This window comes from Mus musculus, chromosome 3 (genome assembly GCF_000001635.26).
Source record: "Mus musculus strain C57BL/6J chromosome 3, GRCm38.p6 C57BL/6J".
NCBI lineage: Eukaryota > Metazoa > Chordata > Mammalia > Rodentia > Muridae > Mus > Mus musculus.
The window spans coordinates 142,312,941-142,332,881 of NC_000069.6; the positions used below are offsets into that span (position 1 = coordinate 142,312,941).

The following is a 19,941-nucleotide window of genomic DNA, read 5'->3' on the forward strand; positions in this document are numbered from 1 at the left end:
AATTCCATCTTTCCAACATATTTTGTTTCTCTCCACAGTGTAATTACTTGAGTCATGAAATGTACTAAGTTTTAAACTCTTCAATTAAGGAAACTCACCTAGCTCAAGAGCATGTGTCAGAAGCTATTGAGTAAAACAGACAAGCAAAGAACAATCAACTTGTGCTGTCCCTAGGACCCACTCTGTTTCCTCCCTGGGTGTGGTAAGATACTGTTCAGAGATAAAATAAAATTCTTTCCTCTTTTCCAAAATAAAATATTTAAGCCTCATTAGAAAAAAACATGATCTTATATATTTCCTCATTGCCAGGAGCCAAAGACTAATAGGAAAGACCAGTTCCTCTGAAAATCACCAGAATTAGTAAAACTATCAGGACTCATATTCAAAGCTTGCTCCTTTAAATTAAGATTATATTTCTACAACACAAAACAAAAAAAAAACCACTTTCACTCTACCATTCCAAAAGAAAATCAGATCAGATCTTTAAGAAAATATATACTGGTAAGTCCAGTGCTTAATTACAAGAAAATAGGCGATAACAAGTTAGGCCTGAAAAAAGTCAATCCAGTGAACAGCTGAATGCTCTGCCAAAAAATGAGGAAAAAAAAACTTCAAAGAGTATGAATCAATCACTGAAAAACTGGCTTGCGATAATATGAGGATATAGGATGAAAAGGAGGGCATTTGCCAATAACCTAATCTAAGAACAAAATGGAACAGGCTGATATTCATTTTAGGTAGCTATAATGGTTTTTAGAAAATAGGTGGGTAAATATAAAAACATTAAAGATAAATACAAAAGGAATTTAGACATGCATCATCGACAGTGTAGGAGCTTGGAAATAATGTCTCATAAAAATTAAAATAGTAACAGTGATGGGTACTCTTGGTTGTCAACTTGACTGCATCTAGAGTTAACTAAAACAGAAGCAGAAGTGCTTTTAATCCAGATCTTTTGAGGTGGAGAGATGCCTTTAATCTGGGCCACACCTTCTGATGATATAAAGGACATGGAAGAAGGAAACTTTCTCTTTGCCTGTTTTGCTTTGGCCTTGCTAGAAAGTCCATTCCTTTTCTGGCATTAGAGCGTCTTTCTTCCAGATTCTAGTGTATATTAAGGACATGGACTGAACAACTACTGGATTCTTGGATCCACTGTTCGGTAGCTACCTATTGTTGGACTAGCTGAGCTATAGCCTGTAAGCTATTCTAACAAACCTCCTTTGGAACATACACATTTACATACACATATACATCTATTCTGTAAGTCCTATCCCTTTGCAGAACCCTGACTAATAGTGTAACTTTGTAAGTTCTGGTTTCTACTTCCCTCTTTGTTTCTTATGGGAAAGAACAAGTAAAACTGTATTGAGACTGTAAACTAAACATTGTTATGACCTGGGACAAGAACAGCAAGAGCAATGGCTCCAGGTGTACTGAATCTGGGATGCTGAACAAAACGTACCTTCTGGACGGAAACCGGCTCACTCTTGGCTGCAGCTGAAGCTCTGGAGGGGAAAGAAGAAACGAAATCCTGACCCTCTTGCAATTTACAAATGTCATCCACAGAATTTTACTATTTACGTAATTTAAGATATTAAATAACCAGAATTAATACCTTTATAAATCAGTTCTCATTATTCACAATTTTTTGGCTCTTTTTTGAAACAGTGTTTCTCTGTGTAACCCTGGCTATCCTGGAGCCCACTCTGTAGATCAGGCTGACCTCTAACTCAGAGATCCTACCTCTGGAATGCTTGGATTGATCTAATTAGCTCATGTAATTAGAAGTCAGCGTTACAAAATCCAATATCCGTATACACTGAAAGGTTTACCACTCTTTCTAGTTCGACAAGCTCAGATGAAGAGAAAAAAAATACAAGTTCTGTTTGCTATTGTACCTATGCTTTTAACTCTTAAGTTAAGGCAATCCCACATTAAAGGTAAATTAGCACAACTTCCCGATCCTGAATCTTAATTTCCAGTAGTAGCTGGGTTTTTCTCCTAACATTCACAAGAACATCTACAGATGGTGGTCTCTCTCAGGAAGTTAACAATTATATTTAGACGGAACTAAAACCCTTAATAAAGTAATTTATTTATATTTGCAAAGACCATACAAGTTGATGCCTATCACCTGTGAACTTTACAGTAGCATCCCCTAGGAGACATGCCTCTGAGCACGTCTGTGAGAGATAACCTAGCTTAGGATAAATGATGGTGGGAAGAGACCTTGTGACTATGGGAAGCATCATCCCATGGGCAGAAGTCCTAGACCCAACAAAAACAGAAAATAAGCCAAGTGCAGGAAATCATCACCTGTGATTCCTGGTCCCCTATCTTCAAACTGTGAGCCACAATACACTCTTCCTTCCTAAACTTGTTTTTGCTAATGTGGTGTGTCAGAGCTCTGAGAAAAGTAACTACTATATCATACGAAAGTCTAAGTTCAATTAATTCACCAGGTTAACACTTTGACTAAAAGCAACCCCGTGTCCTGTTTACATCCATATGTCAGTGCAACACCATCAGGTAATACATTACTAGTAATGAATGTACAAGGGAAAGTCTGACAAAACTCCAGGCATGTGACGACTACTTGTATTCAAGTGGATTGTTACTTTTAACCTGTTCTTATTTTTGTCTGTGTGCCTTTTTTGGTATGGTGCTCTATACAGTAACAATAATTGGTTTAGAGCAACTATCTCTTACAAAATAAAGCTATGATTATCTTTACCTTTCAAAACAGGAGCTACAAAGATCAAGTAAATTGCTTAGGATTAGAGCTGCGCTCCATGCTCCATACTTTATAGTATGGTATGTGTCTCTACTAACAGTTGAGAATTGTTATTTGGTATTGGTCTACAGTAGTTCCTTGATTTTCAGGTGTTCTTTTATGCGTTTAAAGGACTGGTTGAGAACAGTATCCATGTAGAGTGTTTGATCAAACTGACCTCCCTTTCCTCCCCTCCTACTCCTTCTCTATTTCCTCACTGTGTGCTATTTTTTAGTATGCCAAAAGCTAGCTAATGCCTCATCAGAGTGGAATTTGAAGAATGTAAGAATGGTAGGTAAATAGTAATTTATAATAATTTTATTATATAAAACATGAAGTTGTTTTATATAGAAAGCAGATCACAAATAACCTAGGACAGTAGGTCTCTGAATAAACATATCCTAGCAATGAATCCTAATTAACATTTTAGCTGCAGCTAAATTTTCCAGTAACAACTAATCTCACTACAAGCACCAACAGAATAGTTGACTAGCCTAAAGAAAGGCCACAGTGGATACTAACACTCAGCTACTATAGTACAGGTTATACCCTGTACTGTTGCATAACTTTCCATGTGTTCTCCCAAACAACTTCTCTTTAGCTTGCAGGGTTATTTCAACAAAGAACAAGTTCAAGTCCAGAGCAATGGAATCTTCCTTGGAATTTCATGGTCCACTTTAATCACAAAGGATCTACTCATTAAAACCACCCAAGACATTACTGAAAGGTTGCCAAAATGGAGAAGCCAATATCCTTTTTCATCCGGATGCATTAAGATTCATGGAGCATGTCTAGCAATGTAAACAAAGGTCATGCTATGTGACTGGGGTGTAGTTCAGCTCGCCCACCATGAGCAAGGGCCTGGGTCCAATCCTTAGCATCACAGTGAGCAAGCAAATATCTATGAACAGTTACCAGGCTGCCACACTCAAGATGAATATAGATACCCTACATATATGAAAGCAAATCCCTTCATTTTTACAGAGTTCCCTCTAATCTAAGTAGTGTTAGCAACACAAAGGCACAGAACTATATTTTCACTAATTTTGTTGTCCCACAACTTATTATGTTAACAATGAATCTAAACACTTTATTAAAGTATGTTCTATAAATGTAGTGTTTGAAAAAAATTGAACTTACAGAAAAAAAATCAGAACACAGCCTATTTGCCTTGTGACAAGGCTTCACAAGAAGATAAGCATGTTAGGAAGGCTGGCAACATGTACTCAAAGATCCCAGGGTGGGTCCATTACACAAACATCTTACTGTGTGGAAAAATAGATGGGCGTATAATTACAAGCCAAATGAAACAGCTGATATACCACAAAGTGCAATAAACGTCAGCTCCCTTGTTTTAAACACTAAGCACAAAATGAACCACAGAATTATTATATTCCGAGAAAAGTTTTCTTATATGCCAATATATTCTAATAGTTCTTATATCCTTAGCATCATGTGACATCTGAGTATTTATTGACGTTCAAATTTTCAGCAAAAATTTGGAATAATCTGTTAAAATGGTTCTGTTAATATGCTTTACTTTGCCTTCCAAGTAAATTTGTAGGTTAGGTCAATAAAGTTTCCCTTTTTTACCCCTAAAATCCTTCTCAAAACAATTTTTCATTTTGACACTGTATGATAAAATGCTTCCTTTAATGTTAGTGATGTACCTAAAAAACACCAATACTGTTAGCAATATTTTAGGAAAGGTTCTATTTAAATGATACTTTTTTTTTCTCTTTCCAGTACCTACTATATACAATGAATATGTGTTTTTTATAATAAGAAAAACTTTCTCAAAGTTTATTTCATAGTGGACTACCTTGTAGAAATTTAAGTAAAGCCTTCTATTATGAAAGATATGTGGAAAAACTTGAAGGTCCAAGTTATACATCATCTCACTCACAAGCCTTAAAATCCCTAAAGGAAGTTCTATAGATTGCCATGCACACATATATGAAAGGCAGACTGTTATTTAGGAATAACTCTCAAGAGTAGAGCTGAGGGTAAGACTTGGGAATCATCATTTAAAATAAATATCTAAAGAATGAATAGATCTTTGCAATGTCTGAAATGTTTACTTAAGTTTCCCAGGAGTAGCAGATAAAATTAAGGGAAAGAAATATAATATGCAACCATAAAACTTTATAGTGAATAATCTAAAAAAATTTGGTTACACAAATTATCTTGTCTCACTAGTACTCTCTTAAACTTTATGTTTAATAAGATACCCAGGGTGCCTTGTATGAAGCATAATTTAATTACGCCAAAAGAAGGAAATTCTATTTCCTTTATCAAATATATCGATGAATATATGCATTCAGTATTGTCTGTGGAGAAAGCCCTAACATAGAAATATGAAAAATAATTTTAAGTTTGACAAACAGTAAGCATTTCCCCTTTTAGCACTGTCACAGATTACCTGGAAAAGAGTAAATTTAAGGCATTTAAACAAATGACTATTTAGAAACTGCAGTATAAGGATTAAAAAACAAATCATAAACTACTGCCTCTCCCTTTGGACAGCAGGGCCCATGAGTTCCTCCTGTGCAGGGTGAGTCTGCTCAGTCTTCCAGTCTGCTGAGGCCCTGACAATGGCACAGTGCCATGGCCCAACAATTGGCGTATTGTTCTCTCTCCTCAGTGGGAAGCCCTGACAAGAGTGAGCCTGGATAGTGAGATACCACTGCCTTAGCTGAGTCTATCCCTGGTATACGCAATGCAAAGAACAAAGCTGTCCCTGTGGCTACAACAAGCTTTTGAAAGCTGTATTTATTAGGTTTTTTTTAGTAAAAGCAGTATCTGAAACAGAAATCCCTGACTCAGTATAACCAGTTCCAGAGCTTCCAGATGAACAGTTGAAAGGAGTTTGCAGTTATAAGAGACCTATTAAAAACCTAGAACTAAAAAAAAATAAAATCTAGAACTGTGGTGTTCTAGTGAGAATAAAGAATATAAAGGAATGATCATAAACTAGCAATAGCTCAGTCATGGATTAGACTCAAAAGAATCTTACAAAACTGCAACTCTCAACACCCAATGGCAGATATTTAAGTCATATTTTTACCTAGAGCATTTTCCAATACTGCTTTTATCTTCAAAAAGTAGCCAATAAGCCAGGCGTGGTGGCGCACGCCTTTAGTCCCAGCTCTCGGGAGGCAGAGGCAGGCGGATTTCTTGAGTTCTTCAAGGCCAGCCTGGTGTACAGAGTGAGTTCCAGGACAGCCAGGGCTACACAGAGAAACCCTGTCTCGAAAAACAAACAAACAAAAAACAAACAAACAAACAAAAAAAGTAGCCAATAAACTTCCATGATAATTCCTTTAAGAACAAGGAATCCGGCACAGAACTATGTGGATAAAGATTAATTTACATTACTTTTGATTGCTGTGTGTCTTCTTAACCCCATCTAACTAAACTTAACTCATAAAACCACTCAGAAAAGATGAGGGAGCTGGTTCATCTTCTATGACGTGAGCTCTAAATTTCCCACAGCATGGCCATCTTTGGACCTCCTGACCTTAGGACCCATAAACACTAAGGCACAGCATTAATCACTCTAATTACAAAGATGTCATTTTATAATAACAAAGCAAGTCCAAACTTGAAGAAAGCAAACATGCAAGAGTGAAAATGGCATCCACTCTTATAGAGTCATCTGTACTTCACTGTCCTCAGACCCTGAGCATTGAACACTTGTGGTCATGCCTCTTTGGCCTTTTATAAATTACTTGAGATTATCTCCTATAAATAAAAGCACAGCATAGTTATGTATCAAACATGAAAACCCTCAGTTCGTCAAAAGCTCACCTTATATATGCTGTGCAAATGCCTCTCTCCCTCTTCACAGCTTTCTTGACTACAGAAGCTATTAAAACACATTGCGGGGGCTGGTGAGATGGCTCAGCAGTTAAGAGCACCAACTGCTCTTCCAAAGGTCCTGAGTTCAAATCCCAGCAGCCACATGGCGGCTCACAACCATCCATAACAAAAAATCTGATGCCCTCTTCTGGAGTGTCTGAAGACAGCTACAGTGTACACACATTAAATAAATAAATAAATCTTTAAAAAAATTTGTTTGGCCTAGAAGGAGCACAAACGTGGATGGACTACGTTTATCATATAGGTATATGCACTGATAAAGAAAGAGGGAACAGGGACATGGCAACTGCTGTGGCCATGTATCTAGGGTCCTGTCCTTGTCCCTGCACATAGCTGGAAATAAGTATGGCTTTGAGATAGCAAGGACAGGAAGCTATAGCAGTTGATAAAAGATTTGAGACCAATTTTAACCAACTAGTTATAAATCAGGCTAGAGAGCTGATGGGTGGATAAGTGGATGGATGGATGGATGCATGAACGGGATGAAGGTAAGGGCAAGGGAGGAAGGAAGTTAATTCAGCTAAGCTCTCAAGCCTAATGATTTTGTTATTTCACCAAGAATAAAAGAAGCCAGGGTTAGTGGTTAGCAGGCTACAATTTAAAAGGCTAAATGTGAATATTAAGGTCAGTATTACTGTGAACTCAAGAGTGACTTAAGGACCTCTGACACACGGTAACACTCAGATTTTCACAAAGAAAGCCTAGATATATCAAAATAATTTGGGCCACTGATAACTTTATCACCAATGTTCTCATTTCCCGCCCTCTGATATGTCAGTCTCAGAACCACCTCTGGACCAAGCCTTTCTTCCTTTCTATATGTGAGGTTCAGTTTACGCAATCTTGGGAAATTCAACCCTATTCTCTGATGAATTTAACTAGCTTCAGTAGCTTTTACATGTCACTTGATAACTCTTACTCTCACACGTTTTACTATTCATGTATATATTAAAGCTATTTTTAATTTATGTGTAAATTTTCACAATGTTCTCTACTTCAGAGGGATAAAAATTATACTTCACATTTCCACAATAATATTTTCCAAAGGTAAAATGAAGGCTCTGTTGGTCATATGCACTCTAATTCAACTATTTGTAGAAAGAGAAAACCTGGACCAATAAGAATAAGTATATTTCAATAAAACTTTATTCATACAAGCAGAGTGTGGACTATTCTCAGATTTTAAGGAACAGTCTGTCAGCTTCCATTTAGACTTGGTGTGTGTATGTATGTGTGTGTGTGTGTGTGTATGTGTGTGTGTGTGTGTGTGTGTGTATGCACACACATGTTTTACACATGGTTTCACAGGTTGGCCTTAAAAGCTCAATCTTCATGCTTCATGTTCTTAAGTTCTGGGATAACTGATGTGTGGCCACAGGTAGTTTACTTTGAAGTTTTGACTTTAACGAACATTTTTGGAGCTAGTCCTACATAACCATGGCTGTTGGGTTTCTAAGATCAGAATCATTCTGCAAATGATAAAAATCACTTTAGAAGGTCCAGTAACTGAAATGTATAGGAAATGATAAACTTTCATGATTCGTCTGTAGGTGGTAGGTACTAGCACGTTAATCCTCTTACCACTCTACTGCAAACTTTCACAGGGCTGGTAAATGAATCTATACTTGAAACCACCATTCATGTGAAATGCACACAAGCAGGCAGTGACTCCAGAAGTCTGGTGAGAGGCAAGTTTAATTTCAGCCTACTTTGAACCTTGCTATCCTGCACCTCAGTTCATTTTGTATACCCTTGTCTTCTACATAGACCCACATACTTCAACTACTAACAACAGTTTAAAGATCTGCTCAGATAACAAATGGGAGAACTCACTGTGTTCTTTCATGGAAATGGTTGCCATCATGACTCCCATGCTTACCACCCAAGTCTACGCTTTATTTGGTATAGCCATAGGCAGTAATGCCTTTATAGTTTATTAAAAACACAGTGGAGAAAAACCCTCCCTTACAGTTTTACAAAGCAGAGAAAACAATTTTATCTTCACATGAAAATAATGTGAAAATAATATTCAACATTAAAAGAAAGAGCTTGCAAAGCAAACAATCTGCTTGTACCAAAGGAAGAGTTCAATTTGAGTTTTTCCAGCTTCCCATCTATTGTCATAGTGCTATAATACTCACATGAAGGGGATAGTTAATATTACAACAGAAAGCATCAATAAAAATATCCATAATGACTTTTACAGACTTAATCAAGGGATAAAGGTAACTAGATGCTCAGAAAAACCTCGGTGAAATCAGTTGCTAGCTGAGGGTCATGAGGTGGCACAGGCAGTCACAATTCATAACTTGAATTCTAGCTTGCTTTTTGTAGGAAAACTCGGTGTCGCAAAAGGATACCAATACTAGTTCTTTGTCCAAACTCTTCTACATTAAGGGCTCTTCTGAGAAGCAGAACAAATCACTAACCAAAGCTGCAAGTTAGATCAACAACAAAGCTCCAGTCCGCTCATTGCTTTGCTAGAGTCTTGGTCACCTGGAGTGTGGCCAAGCTCGCTGGGAGCCTGTGCACCCTGCCCAGCACTAAGGTCAGGACTGTCTGCCGCTTGCTTTCTCCACACACATCCTCTTTGCTATTCTTATCCAGGCAAAACACACTCATTACAAACGTTCATAAAGAAGGTATTTTTAGGTATTTCAGTAATAATTTAAAGGGATAAGCATTCCAGTATTCAACATAACCTTATTAGGCATACATTTGGTCTGCTGGTTTTGTAAAGAATATGCCAACATAAAAAATTTTTATTTGTTAGAGCTCAGCTTTTTGTACTGAATTAACAGTTAAAAAATAATGGGTGAGTTAAAATTTTTGTTTTTAATCTAGAGGTAGACACTCCCATTAAAGGCACTTGAAATGGCAGAATGCAGTGTTTGTAGGCACAGGTAGGCAAGACCATCTTTGCTTAAGTTTTAAGGTCAGTTCTTAATTTTCCTTTATTGGTTAAGAAGTAGAATCTTGTCCAACAACCTCATTATTGAATTTCAAATTAATCCAAGTGATAATAAAATCTAAACCAAACAAACGAAAACTTAGCTGAAATAACAAACACTTTTGAAAATTACTTAGTCTTTTTTGTGATCTATTCATAGTTCTTTGATTACAGAAAAAAATTAAACTCATTTGGTTTTTTACTTATTAGGAAACTTTCTGCTTAAAAACAGGGTTGTTTGTAAAACAACATAGATCTGCTCATACATAATTTAAAATTTTTAGTTGTAAAATTTAGGACAAATCAAAATGCCAAAGCTTTTAAATATTAATGAAGTATTACATTTTCTTTTTAACATATGTCTTCTTAACTCTATCGCCCTTTCCACATTATAGAGAGAATGACAGACAACTGCTAATTAATCACAAAGGACACAAATTCAATAAATGACAAGGTCATCATCCAAATTAACTATGTTTGAGTCTACGTTACCAGGAAGCAATCTAGAATAGTGCTCAACCAGACACTGCTTACAATATAACCATAGAAGCTCAAAACCCAAACTGGTCTATACTGGTTCAGAGAACAATTCCTTTCATGAACAGGTTATGAACAGTTATTCCAACTTCACCATCTATCAAGACCAGTGACAAAAATGTCCCAATGCAACTAATCCAGGGCTCAGAAATAATTGAGTAGTCTGATTAAACAACTATTTCCAATTTTATCACAATGTATATTCAAATGTATATTTAATGTCATGATCTACCCAGTGAAAGTAAAAACCAATAAAATACACATTTTCATGCATGAACCACAGTGTGGGACTATTGGTCTTGGGCCTATGAACTGAATGATAAGCATTAATCCAGATACAAAGGCAAAGAGCTGAGAAAAGGCAGAGATCTGAGACAGCTTTATAGCCATTTAAGAAACTGGAACTCTGGCTAACAGCAGTCACACACTGAGTTGTTCTGAAATAGTACCCCTGTACAGCAAGGTAGTTTTAACTTCTAAAGAATATGATTTTCTGCATTACTCAAATGCACAAAAGAAATATATGTAACAGCACCCTTAACAACAAAAGAATCTCTACAGGATGTGTCTGCAAAGCTCACCCTACTAAATCTAATTCTGACCTAACTACCAAGAATACAAACGAAGACTAAAGATCGCATGCGTTGTTCCTACAATAATGTCCTTTAGCAGGGACTCATAGTGCTTAACTAAACAAACAGAGCTTTCCTGTCTGAAAGTGTAGACAGGCCACACCCGATTTTAAGATGGCTAACTTATGTAGTAGATTTTCTCGAGGAAGCCCTCCACCCTCCATCTCCACCCTGATGCTCTTTAACAAAGTCACTACGGATGAGACTAGGAGATGCCTACCATGTTAATTTCCTCTCCTTATGGGCTCTCAAAGGGTGAGGACAGAACAAGACAAACACAATGTGCTCTAATGAAGCATTTATAAAAAACCAACATGCTTATTTAACTTTACCAAAGTTCCCTACTTCTCTCAAGATAACCATTCTTTTTTCAAAACCATTTTGTTTTTTTATTATTTTCACTATATTTAAAAAAAAAAAACAAGCAAAAAATGTTCTTCTTAGGGCAAGACAGATGGCTCCTAGGTTAAAAGCAGGGGCTGCTCTTGTTTTACTTTTTATACGTATTTATTTTTAAGACAGGATAAGCAGAAAGAACTAGAACAGACTACTGAATAAACCAGACACTTACAATGTCCTCAAAGATAACCAACTATTCTTTTTTAATTATCCATCCGTACCTGGTTGGTTTGAAAAAAGCTGCCCAGGATAGCACCTGGTTTAAAAGCAAATTGCCTAGATTCTAATCCTATATCCTCCGTTTACTGATTGCTCAATCAGAACAGAATATTAACAATGGTAAATTAAAAGAAAACGACTCTGAAGTTATTTGCCACAAAGTAGACTCTGTCATAGTGTCAGCTGTATATATCATCTTTTATTATTTGAGAACTGAATACAAGCGTCAACTACAACTTTATTCTAGAACCTTTTCTTTTATGAGAAAAGACTTTAACAATACAATCATGTAAAAGCCACCCCCCCACACACACATACCAGTAGTACTATTTTAGAAAATACCAGTTCTTGCTGACATAACAACAAAAGAAGTATGGTAGTGATGGAAGATGACAGAGCTCAGTTCAAAAATCATCCAAGCATGAAGAATGATCCCCAAGTCTCAGATAAAACTTACATCCTGTCTTCTAAGCAATCAGAGTTGTGGTGGCTGTGCTCCTGTCTATAGCGCTATATAAGAAAAAAACAGTTCTTCTCGACAATGTGAACTCACTGACTCTCTTCTATACTCTTGGGTTTCACATGAACTCTAGATATAAGAAAATCACTTAGGAGCCCATAGCATGCAGTATTGTGTACTTGCTATCAGAGACAATGTTTCAGGACAATGTGACCTATGGATGGCTTTAAAAGCAGTTCAGTGATTGGGAATAGAGTCCATATAGACAAGAGACTCTTCACAGGGAAGAGGGCACCAATTGGTTACTCAATACCAAATGGCCAGCACTGAAAGCAACCTGCAACATTATACAGACTAGGTAGGCTGTATTCATGTATCTAGGGAAGGAAGGAAGGAAGGAAGGAAGGAAGGAAGGAAGGAAGGAAGGAAGGGAGGGAGGGAGGGAGGGAGGGAGGGAGGGAGGGACGGAGGGAGGGACGGAGGGAGGGAGGGAGAGAGGGAGAAAACAGACACATGCAGAGAGAGAGAGAGAGAGAGAGAGAGAGAGAGAGAGAGAGAGAGAATGATCAAAGGGAAAAGAAGTCATGAACTTGAAAGAGAACAAGAAGGAAGGGTATATAGGAAAGTTTAGAGGGAGGAAAGGGCAGTAGGAATAATGTATTACATTATCATTTCAAATAATAAAAGAAATAATAAAAAAGAAACTACCACAGGACTGATGAGAAAACATGCACTACTACTGAGCCCTACGAAGAGAGCCACAAGGTTAAACCTTTCTCCAAAAGTACTTCCAACTGGTTTAAGTTTTATGAACAAAAAAGTTATGATGGCACAAACAACAAAAGCCAAAACCATCTATGTCTCGGTACACCAACATGCCCTTCTCTTTCATTTGCATAACTAGTAATAACCTAGAGGCCCCTTCATACATGGCAATAAAATGTAATAATTAGAGATCAAAGCAGCAGCTGTGTTCATGGACCACACCCAGGGCTGCGGTGAGCTACATAACTCAATTAATGATGGAATCCATATTTACAGAAAACTGAACTTGCATTATAATCTTTGTTCCCGTTTTGACATGCACAACATCTGAGAGTTTGGCTGCTTTCACCCAGGGCCTTGTTTCCAGCTCTCTGTCACATAAAACTGCACTTCAGCATCCCACTGATGTCTTGTTTTAAGGGAGAACTGCCCCAAAGCAAACACTGACATATGCTTATACTCTGCATCTCTATGAAAACAAGATGTTTTCATACTCACTGCTCTTGGGGAGCTGTATGAGCTATGAAGGAGACCAGCAGTTCAGTGTATTAGGATATTCCTGAGTATATCTAAAAGCAGCTACTTACTTATAAGGGACATTTATGAAGATAGCATGGATAAACAGCAGTGGCAGATCTGGTTCAAAGAATCACAATTTCAGAAGCACTCTCAATGATTTGTACTCTCAATACTGTCTGTGTCTGATAAAGCTAGAAAGTAAGACAGATATGGCAGTTTCGAAATCTGAATAATTTCTTCAGCAATGGAGAGGGAAACAAAAAATAACCCAGCCCTTGCTTGACAGGCCATCCAGACTTCCTTTACACAGTATAAACATCAAAATCAGGATTATCATTTTTATTTGGTTTTCATAATAGAAAAAAAAATTAAGGTGGTCTATACAAAACTAACACAATTCACCACTACTAAATTAAAATCAAAATTATATAGTAAGAATTATTTTATTTAATTTATAAAAAACAACAGAAATTTTGACTCAAAATGTCACTGTGACAACTGAAATGCTCTAGACAAAAAGCAACTTATGAATCATAACTATTTGTGTAAGTTCTGAAGTAAACACCACAATCACCATCCACTTATATAATAACTCCTTTTTTTTAACTATCCCTCAGAAAAATGATACATCATTTTATAGAAAACAATAGAAGGGAGAATTGACATTTCATAATCTTACCTAGAACAAAACTAAAAAGCAGCAACCAAGACCCAAAACTGTATCAAGGTTGATTACACTTGATATTTTTAAAGCCATGCTATAGAAAGCAGATAAAATAACAGCATCTCTGGGTGGTATCCAAGGAAAGAGCAGAAAACCCAACTAGCTCCTGGCAGCTCTGTGTGCAGATCTTACAGGACAGCAGCAGTCTTACAGAAGGTGAGGAAAATCAAAGTTCAGAGAGAACAACTTTTTTTTTTCCATTTTTTATTAGGTATTTAGCTCATTTACATTTCCAATGCTATACCAACAGTCCCCCATACCCACCCACCCCCACTCCCCTACCCACCCACTCCCCCTTTTTGGCCCTGGCGTTCCCCTGTACTGGGGCATATAAAGTTTGCAAGTCCAATGGGCCTCTCTTTCCAGTGATGGCCGACTAGGCCATCTTTTGATACATATGCAGCTAGAGTCAAGAGCTCCGGGGTACTGGTTAGTTCCTAATGTTCCACCTATAGGGTTGCAGATCCCTTTAGCTCCTTGGGTACTTTCTCTAGCTCCTCCATTGGGAGCCCTGTGATCCATCCATTAGCTGACTGTGAGCATCCACTTCTGTGTTTGCTAGGCCCCGGCATAGTCTCACAAGAGACAGCTACATCTGGGTCCTTTCGATAAAAACTTGCTAGTGTATGCAATAGTGTCAGCGTTTGGATGCTGATTATGGGGTGGATCCCTGGATATGGCAGTCTCTACATGGTCCATCCTTTCATCTCAGCTCCAAACTTTGTCTCTGTAACTCCTTCCAAGGGTGTTTTGTTCCCTCTTCTAAGGAGGGGCATAGTGTCAGAGAGAACAACTTTAAGTCTGTTTTGTTGCCCTTTCTACTGAACATAAAAGCTAACAATCTATTTTATTCAAATAGGTGCCTCTATTTTCAAATTCAAAACAAGCATGATAATTGTGTCTCATTTTACAACATAGAAAGAAAACAACCGAATGTCAAGAATATAAAAATGTAAACTGTACTTGGAGCTAAGCAAGACATCAATTCCATTGTTAAAACAACAGTCCCCATTAATTTCTAAGTTTCTTCTATTTAAAAAAAATGTTACTATTAGAGAATTAAATTATGCACAGCAAAAAAATTAAGTGAGAAAAATTAAAGGGCTGGGAGATGTCTCAATTGGCAAAAGCACCCATTCAGCAACCACACAGACCTATGTTTGATATCCCTAACACCTACGTAAAAAGCAGGGCACTTCCATGACAGCCTAGAATTTCTGGTGTCAGGGAGCCATGACAAGGACATCCCGAGAGTCTGCTAGACAGCAAGCCTAGCTGAAGTGACAAGCTTGGATAGAAGAGAGACTGTATTTCAACACAATAACATGGACAGCATCAGAAGAAAACCCCAATGTCCTATTCTGGGCTTCATATGTATGAGCACATGTTTGCAAACCCACACGCTCACATGCATGTACCATACATGTGCACTCCCACCCCAACACAAATTATGTACAAAGTATAATTTTTTTATATTATATACATAGCTTATATGGTTAGCAAAACAGCTGAGTTTTGTATGCTATTCCCACATGTTTATGGGATGGACTACTTAACATAATAACCACCACGTGGAGCACTCATGAGCAAATTCATCATGAACTCTGGCATTTCCACACTAACTGAAAGGAAAAAATTCATATCAGAGCCAAGTAGCTAAAGGTAAGATGAAAAGTAGAAAGGTTTTCACACAAATGTTTGCTTCTACTAGACCAAAATTTTATAATAAAGTAACAGTTGGCAAGCTTGAACACATCAGAATGAAGGATTTTTTTCTCTCCCAATGACCAGGGGCCTTTATCAAAAATGCTTAGAAGCAGAGGTGCTGCTACTTCAAGGGTGTTTATATTTATAGAATATTTGCAAAACCCTACCATTTAAGCAATTCTAATCCCAAAATATGAAATCAGAAATGTTCCAAAATCTGAGCCTATTCAAGCATTTTGAATTTCAAGTTGTTTGCACTACAGAAGCTCTAACTGCTATTGGCATGTGACAAAGGCATTTTACTGCATAGCAAGATGGTGAGTAAGCTTTTACCAATGACAAAATATGCTCAAATTTTATAATGATATTCCTTCTTTAAAATTGTTTACGCTCTTAAACAATATGCTTTTATACAAAATTAAAGTATGTGTCTAACGCTGTCTCTTTCATGAGCTAGTGTAGAGCCAGACTATAAAATGTGCTGATAGTGAGCACAGGCTATGTATGGTCATCTCTGTGATAGTGAGCACAGGCTATGTATGGTCATCTCTGTGATAGTGAGCACAGGCTATGTATGGTCAGCTCTGTGATAGTGAGCACAGGCTATGTATGGTCAGCTCTGTGATAGTGAGCACAGGCTATGATGGTCAGCTCTGTGATAGTGAGCACAGGCTATGTATGGTCATCTCTGTGATAGTGAGCACAGGCTATGTATGGTCAGCTCTGTGATAGTGAGCACAGGCTATGTATGGTCAGCTCTGTGATGGAGCATGAAGCACAGAAGGCTAAGGACGTCCACAGACTGAGGACGGACACGCTTACATACTCCTTTGGCCACACAGCAGCTCTTTGTGGGCCTGTGTAATGATATGCTGAAACTGCTCAGGATTTGCCATGAGAATTAATAAGGACTTTTTGGAAATTATTGCTAAATAACCAACCATCCTCAAATAAAAGCCTGAGAAGATGAAAAGGGAAATGGATCTTCAAGTTCAGTTTTGTTTTGTTTTGTTTTGTTTTGTTTTGTTTTGTTTTGTTTTGTTTTGAAATCTGGTGCTGGGGACAGAACCAAAGGCCTGTCACAGGTTAGGCAAAGTACTCTACCCCTGAGCTGTATCCCCACAAGGTGAGATCTTCATCTATCTAAAGAGGGTATCAGACAAGAAATAAAACTGACCATTTAGGAATTAGCTATTTCTTAGAAATGTAGAAATAAATGCCAAGAGAAATTACTGGTCACTTTGGCTCAGACAAGGATATCTTTAAAAACAAAAACAAAAAAACAAAAAACCCTCCTTATTTCCTGTCCTCCCAAATTCTGTGACCATGCCATACATGTGCCTGATGGTCCTCTGTTGTGTGCCTTCATTCTACAGACATTCTATATAGAGCTCTATGTTTTAGCCAATCTTTCTACTCTATTTTGTTTGTTGAGACAGTTTCTCTTTGTAGCCCTGGTTGTCCTAGAACTCATCCTGTAGACCAGGTTGGCCTTGGACTCACAGAGATCTGCCTGCCTCTGCCTCCTGAGTATTGAGATTAAAGGCCACCACTTCTCTGCTACATTTTTAGACAAATTCAAATACCACTATTTTATAAACAAAATCTAAAACAAAAAGTCCTTTCCTCATGGTTCATTCTCTTATTTATATATTTTTTTCTTGAGGAAAAATTTCATATTATTGTTACATGTTTATATGAAAATTATATATTAAAATAGTTTCACCTAGAACAGGCAGCTAATTTAAGATAGTTTTACTATTTGTATTCAATTGATAAAAAAAAAATGTTATGCTGCAGTCATACTATATATAGTCAGAAGTTAAAAACAACACTATTTCTTCAGAGCATTTAAATGTGAGTAGTTAGTATCTGTGAGGTAGAATTTTGCTGGGTGAGGTGGCAAATGCCTATAATCCCAGAATTTGGGAGGGTAACTGAGAAAGGACGATTAAGAGCTCAACCCACTCTTAGCTACAAAGCAGGGCACTGCTTCAAAGCACAAAAGCAAGCAAAAGAGTTGGAATTTAGTCTATTTTTTAGAGACGCTAAGTCTGAGATATAATCTATTTCATCATACAGGCTTTTAAACAATACATTCATTTCCCCCTAGTTTTCCAACCACAAGAATGTTGAGCACATTGCTTTGAACAAATCTCTCAGTCATTCATTGTGAAGACCTGTAGATAGCTTAAAATTATTTCAGAATATATATTACACTGTCAAGAAACCGTGTCACCAAACACAATATATGGCTGTTGCTGGGAGTGGAGTTTCCCAAAGTCTGAAAACAGTTAACTGCAGTAACACATAAAAAACAGTCATCAAAATGTCTGTTTTACAACCAAAGTAGTCAGTGTGTGTATATATTCACAGGTCATCCCAACTGCAAATTCTCGTGTCGGAAATTAGGTAGCAGCTAAGAACAAAGATTTCATCTTCAAAATCTTTAGGCAGAGTCAAAACTCCTTGTCTTCTTATCTAAAACTTGACTTCAGAATTCCCTTTGCCTATTTAACATCTAAATAACCATGAGTACACACAGAGGGAAAACAACAGCCATCAGCCTCCAAGAATGCTGCAGCAAAGAAACTTCTTCCAGCCATGCATTTCCTTCTAGGGAATAACTTGGGCTCTGCTGCAGTGCAGGGAAGACTTTTCTCTGAGAGCTGACTTCAACCTTTACTGTGCCTTTCTACACAGCTCATACACGGACAGGTGACTAAGTACATAACCAGGGCACTCATATCCATGCAGACTTAGCATCATCAGAACACTGCTGTAAACGCTAGAAAGGTGTAGGACAGCTGAGTAGGAAGTGAGTCTTTTCAAGTACCTTACCAGTTCAGAACACAGGAGCTACAGAGAGAAGAAAGACTTCTGAGTCGCCTGTGGGATAGATGCTAGTCATCTACTGCAAACTTTGTAAACTCAGTCAAGTTTTGAGGTCTTGTTTGGGAGAGGCTAAGGGAAGTCTATTGACTTACTGATCATTTCTATACTGTTACAGTTCACTTTTGACAGACATGGCAACCTAAGTGGAAATGTTATGGTTGAGACTTTATGACAAGTACATGTAGCACACTTCGGGTGATTCCCTTTTCTGCATGTAGCTCTTGCCAGATCTCTGGCAGAAAACAAGCAGACAGTAAGCATACTCAGTGAATGGCAAAACTTAAATAGCTTCACTACAAAACAACAAAGCCCTTTACATCTCCTTAACCTACTGAAAACCAACACAGAAATGATCATTTCCACCTTAGCATAAGATGATGTGAGGCCGCCTGTCCCATCCTGTTCTGATCTTAGGGGAGCCCCCTCTCCTGTCCTTTAATGTTTCTAAACTGCTCTCGTGCCTGAGTTTGTTCCTGGAAAGTCTTAAATCAGAATTTATAATTCAAGCTGTCTCTCCTCTTAATGACTTCCTATTCTTTTAGATATTTCTTCACATATTTAATTTTATGCTAATAAGTACCCTTGTCTCATTCTGGGCAGTGGTTTTCCAAGAAATGTTACATGCAATTTTCATAAACGGCTTTCTAGCTTATACAGTGTATGCCAGCATATGATGGATAATTTTAGGGAGAAATAATTAGAACGCCATTAATTGTAAATGTGGTATTCTGTTGGACACAGCTGCCTTTCACAATGACAGTTTTTAGTATTGAATGTGTTTTTAGAATTTCAAAATAGATGATTATGGACATAGAAGTCATTGAAGCTTTATCACCCTGTGGTGTCTTTGAGGGACACTTTGAATTGCATCAATTAAGCTAGCATGCCACTGGAGATAATACACCGAGGTTATTCTGAGAAGTGACCATACGGTCTAGGGCAGCCACAGCCACACTGTTTTCCTGGTACATGCATGGTGTGTGGTGCAGCTTATAAGCAAGTTATCAGCCATACAGCACTTCCTGATTTTCCATCACTGATTCACTTACTCTTCATAGACACTGGAAGCCTTTTGCTTTTTAATTCTATGTGATCTGACATTTTTATAAAGATAATTTTGAAAGTGGAAGTTTGATTCTAACAGTAAGAAGATTTATTTGCTACCAGAAAGGCAGAAATGTGATGGACCAATACTCCACTCCACCTCACTCATTTGGAGAGCCACTGTAGAAAACAGGAGATCTGAGATAGCTTTGGGTGGTTTCCATAGAAATGGCTCATATGCCTTCTGATTTTCAATATGGGGGAAAAAAACGAACTGTTTTTATGACATTTTCCTCAGTCAAAGGTAAAAGAAATAATAAAGGAGAACTAAGAAACATCAAATATAAAGTGCCTGTTTATTCCCTAACAGTGACTCACAGGCTTTAAAAACGTTAGGAATTCATCTAATCTTCAGGGCACACCCACTTCCCT

At 37.6% G+C, this 19,941-nt stretch overlaps 1 protein-coding gene across 22 annotated transcripts in view; it reads right to left on the reverse strand.

Moving 5' to 3' along the window:
* Pdlim5 (PDZ and LIM domain 5) overlaps positions 1–19,941 on the reverse strand; it is a 156,135-nt gene that overhangs the window by 73,356 nt on the left and 62,838 nt on the right. For all 22 annotated transcript variants that reach the window (XM_017319659.2, XM_006501748.2, XM_006501745.2 and 19 more), the window contains one exon: positions 1,466–1,508. In XM_017319659.2, the coding sequence (XP_017175148.1) occupies positions 1,466–1,508 (43 nt within the window). The remainder of the gene's footprint in view (positions 1–1,465; positions 1,509–19,941) is intronic.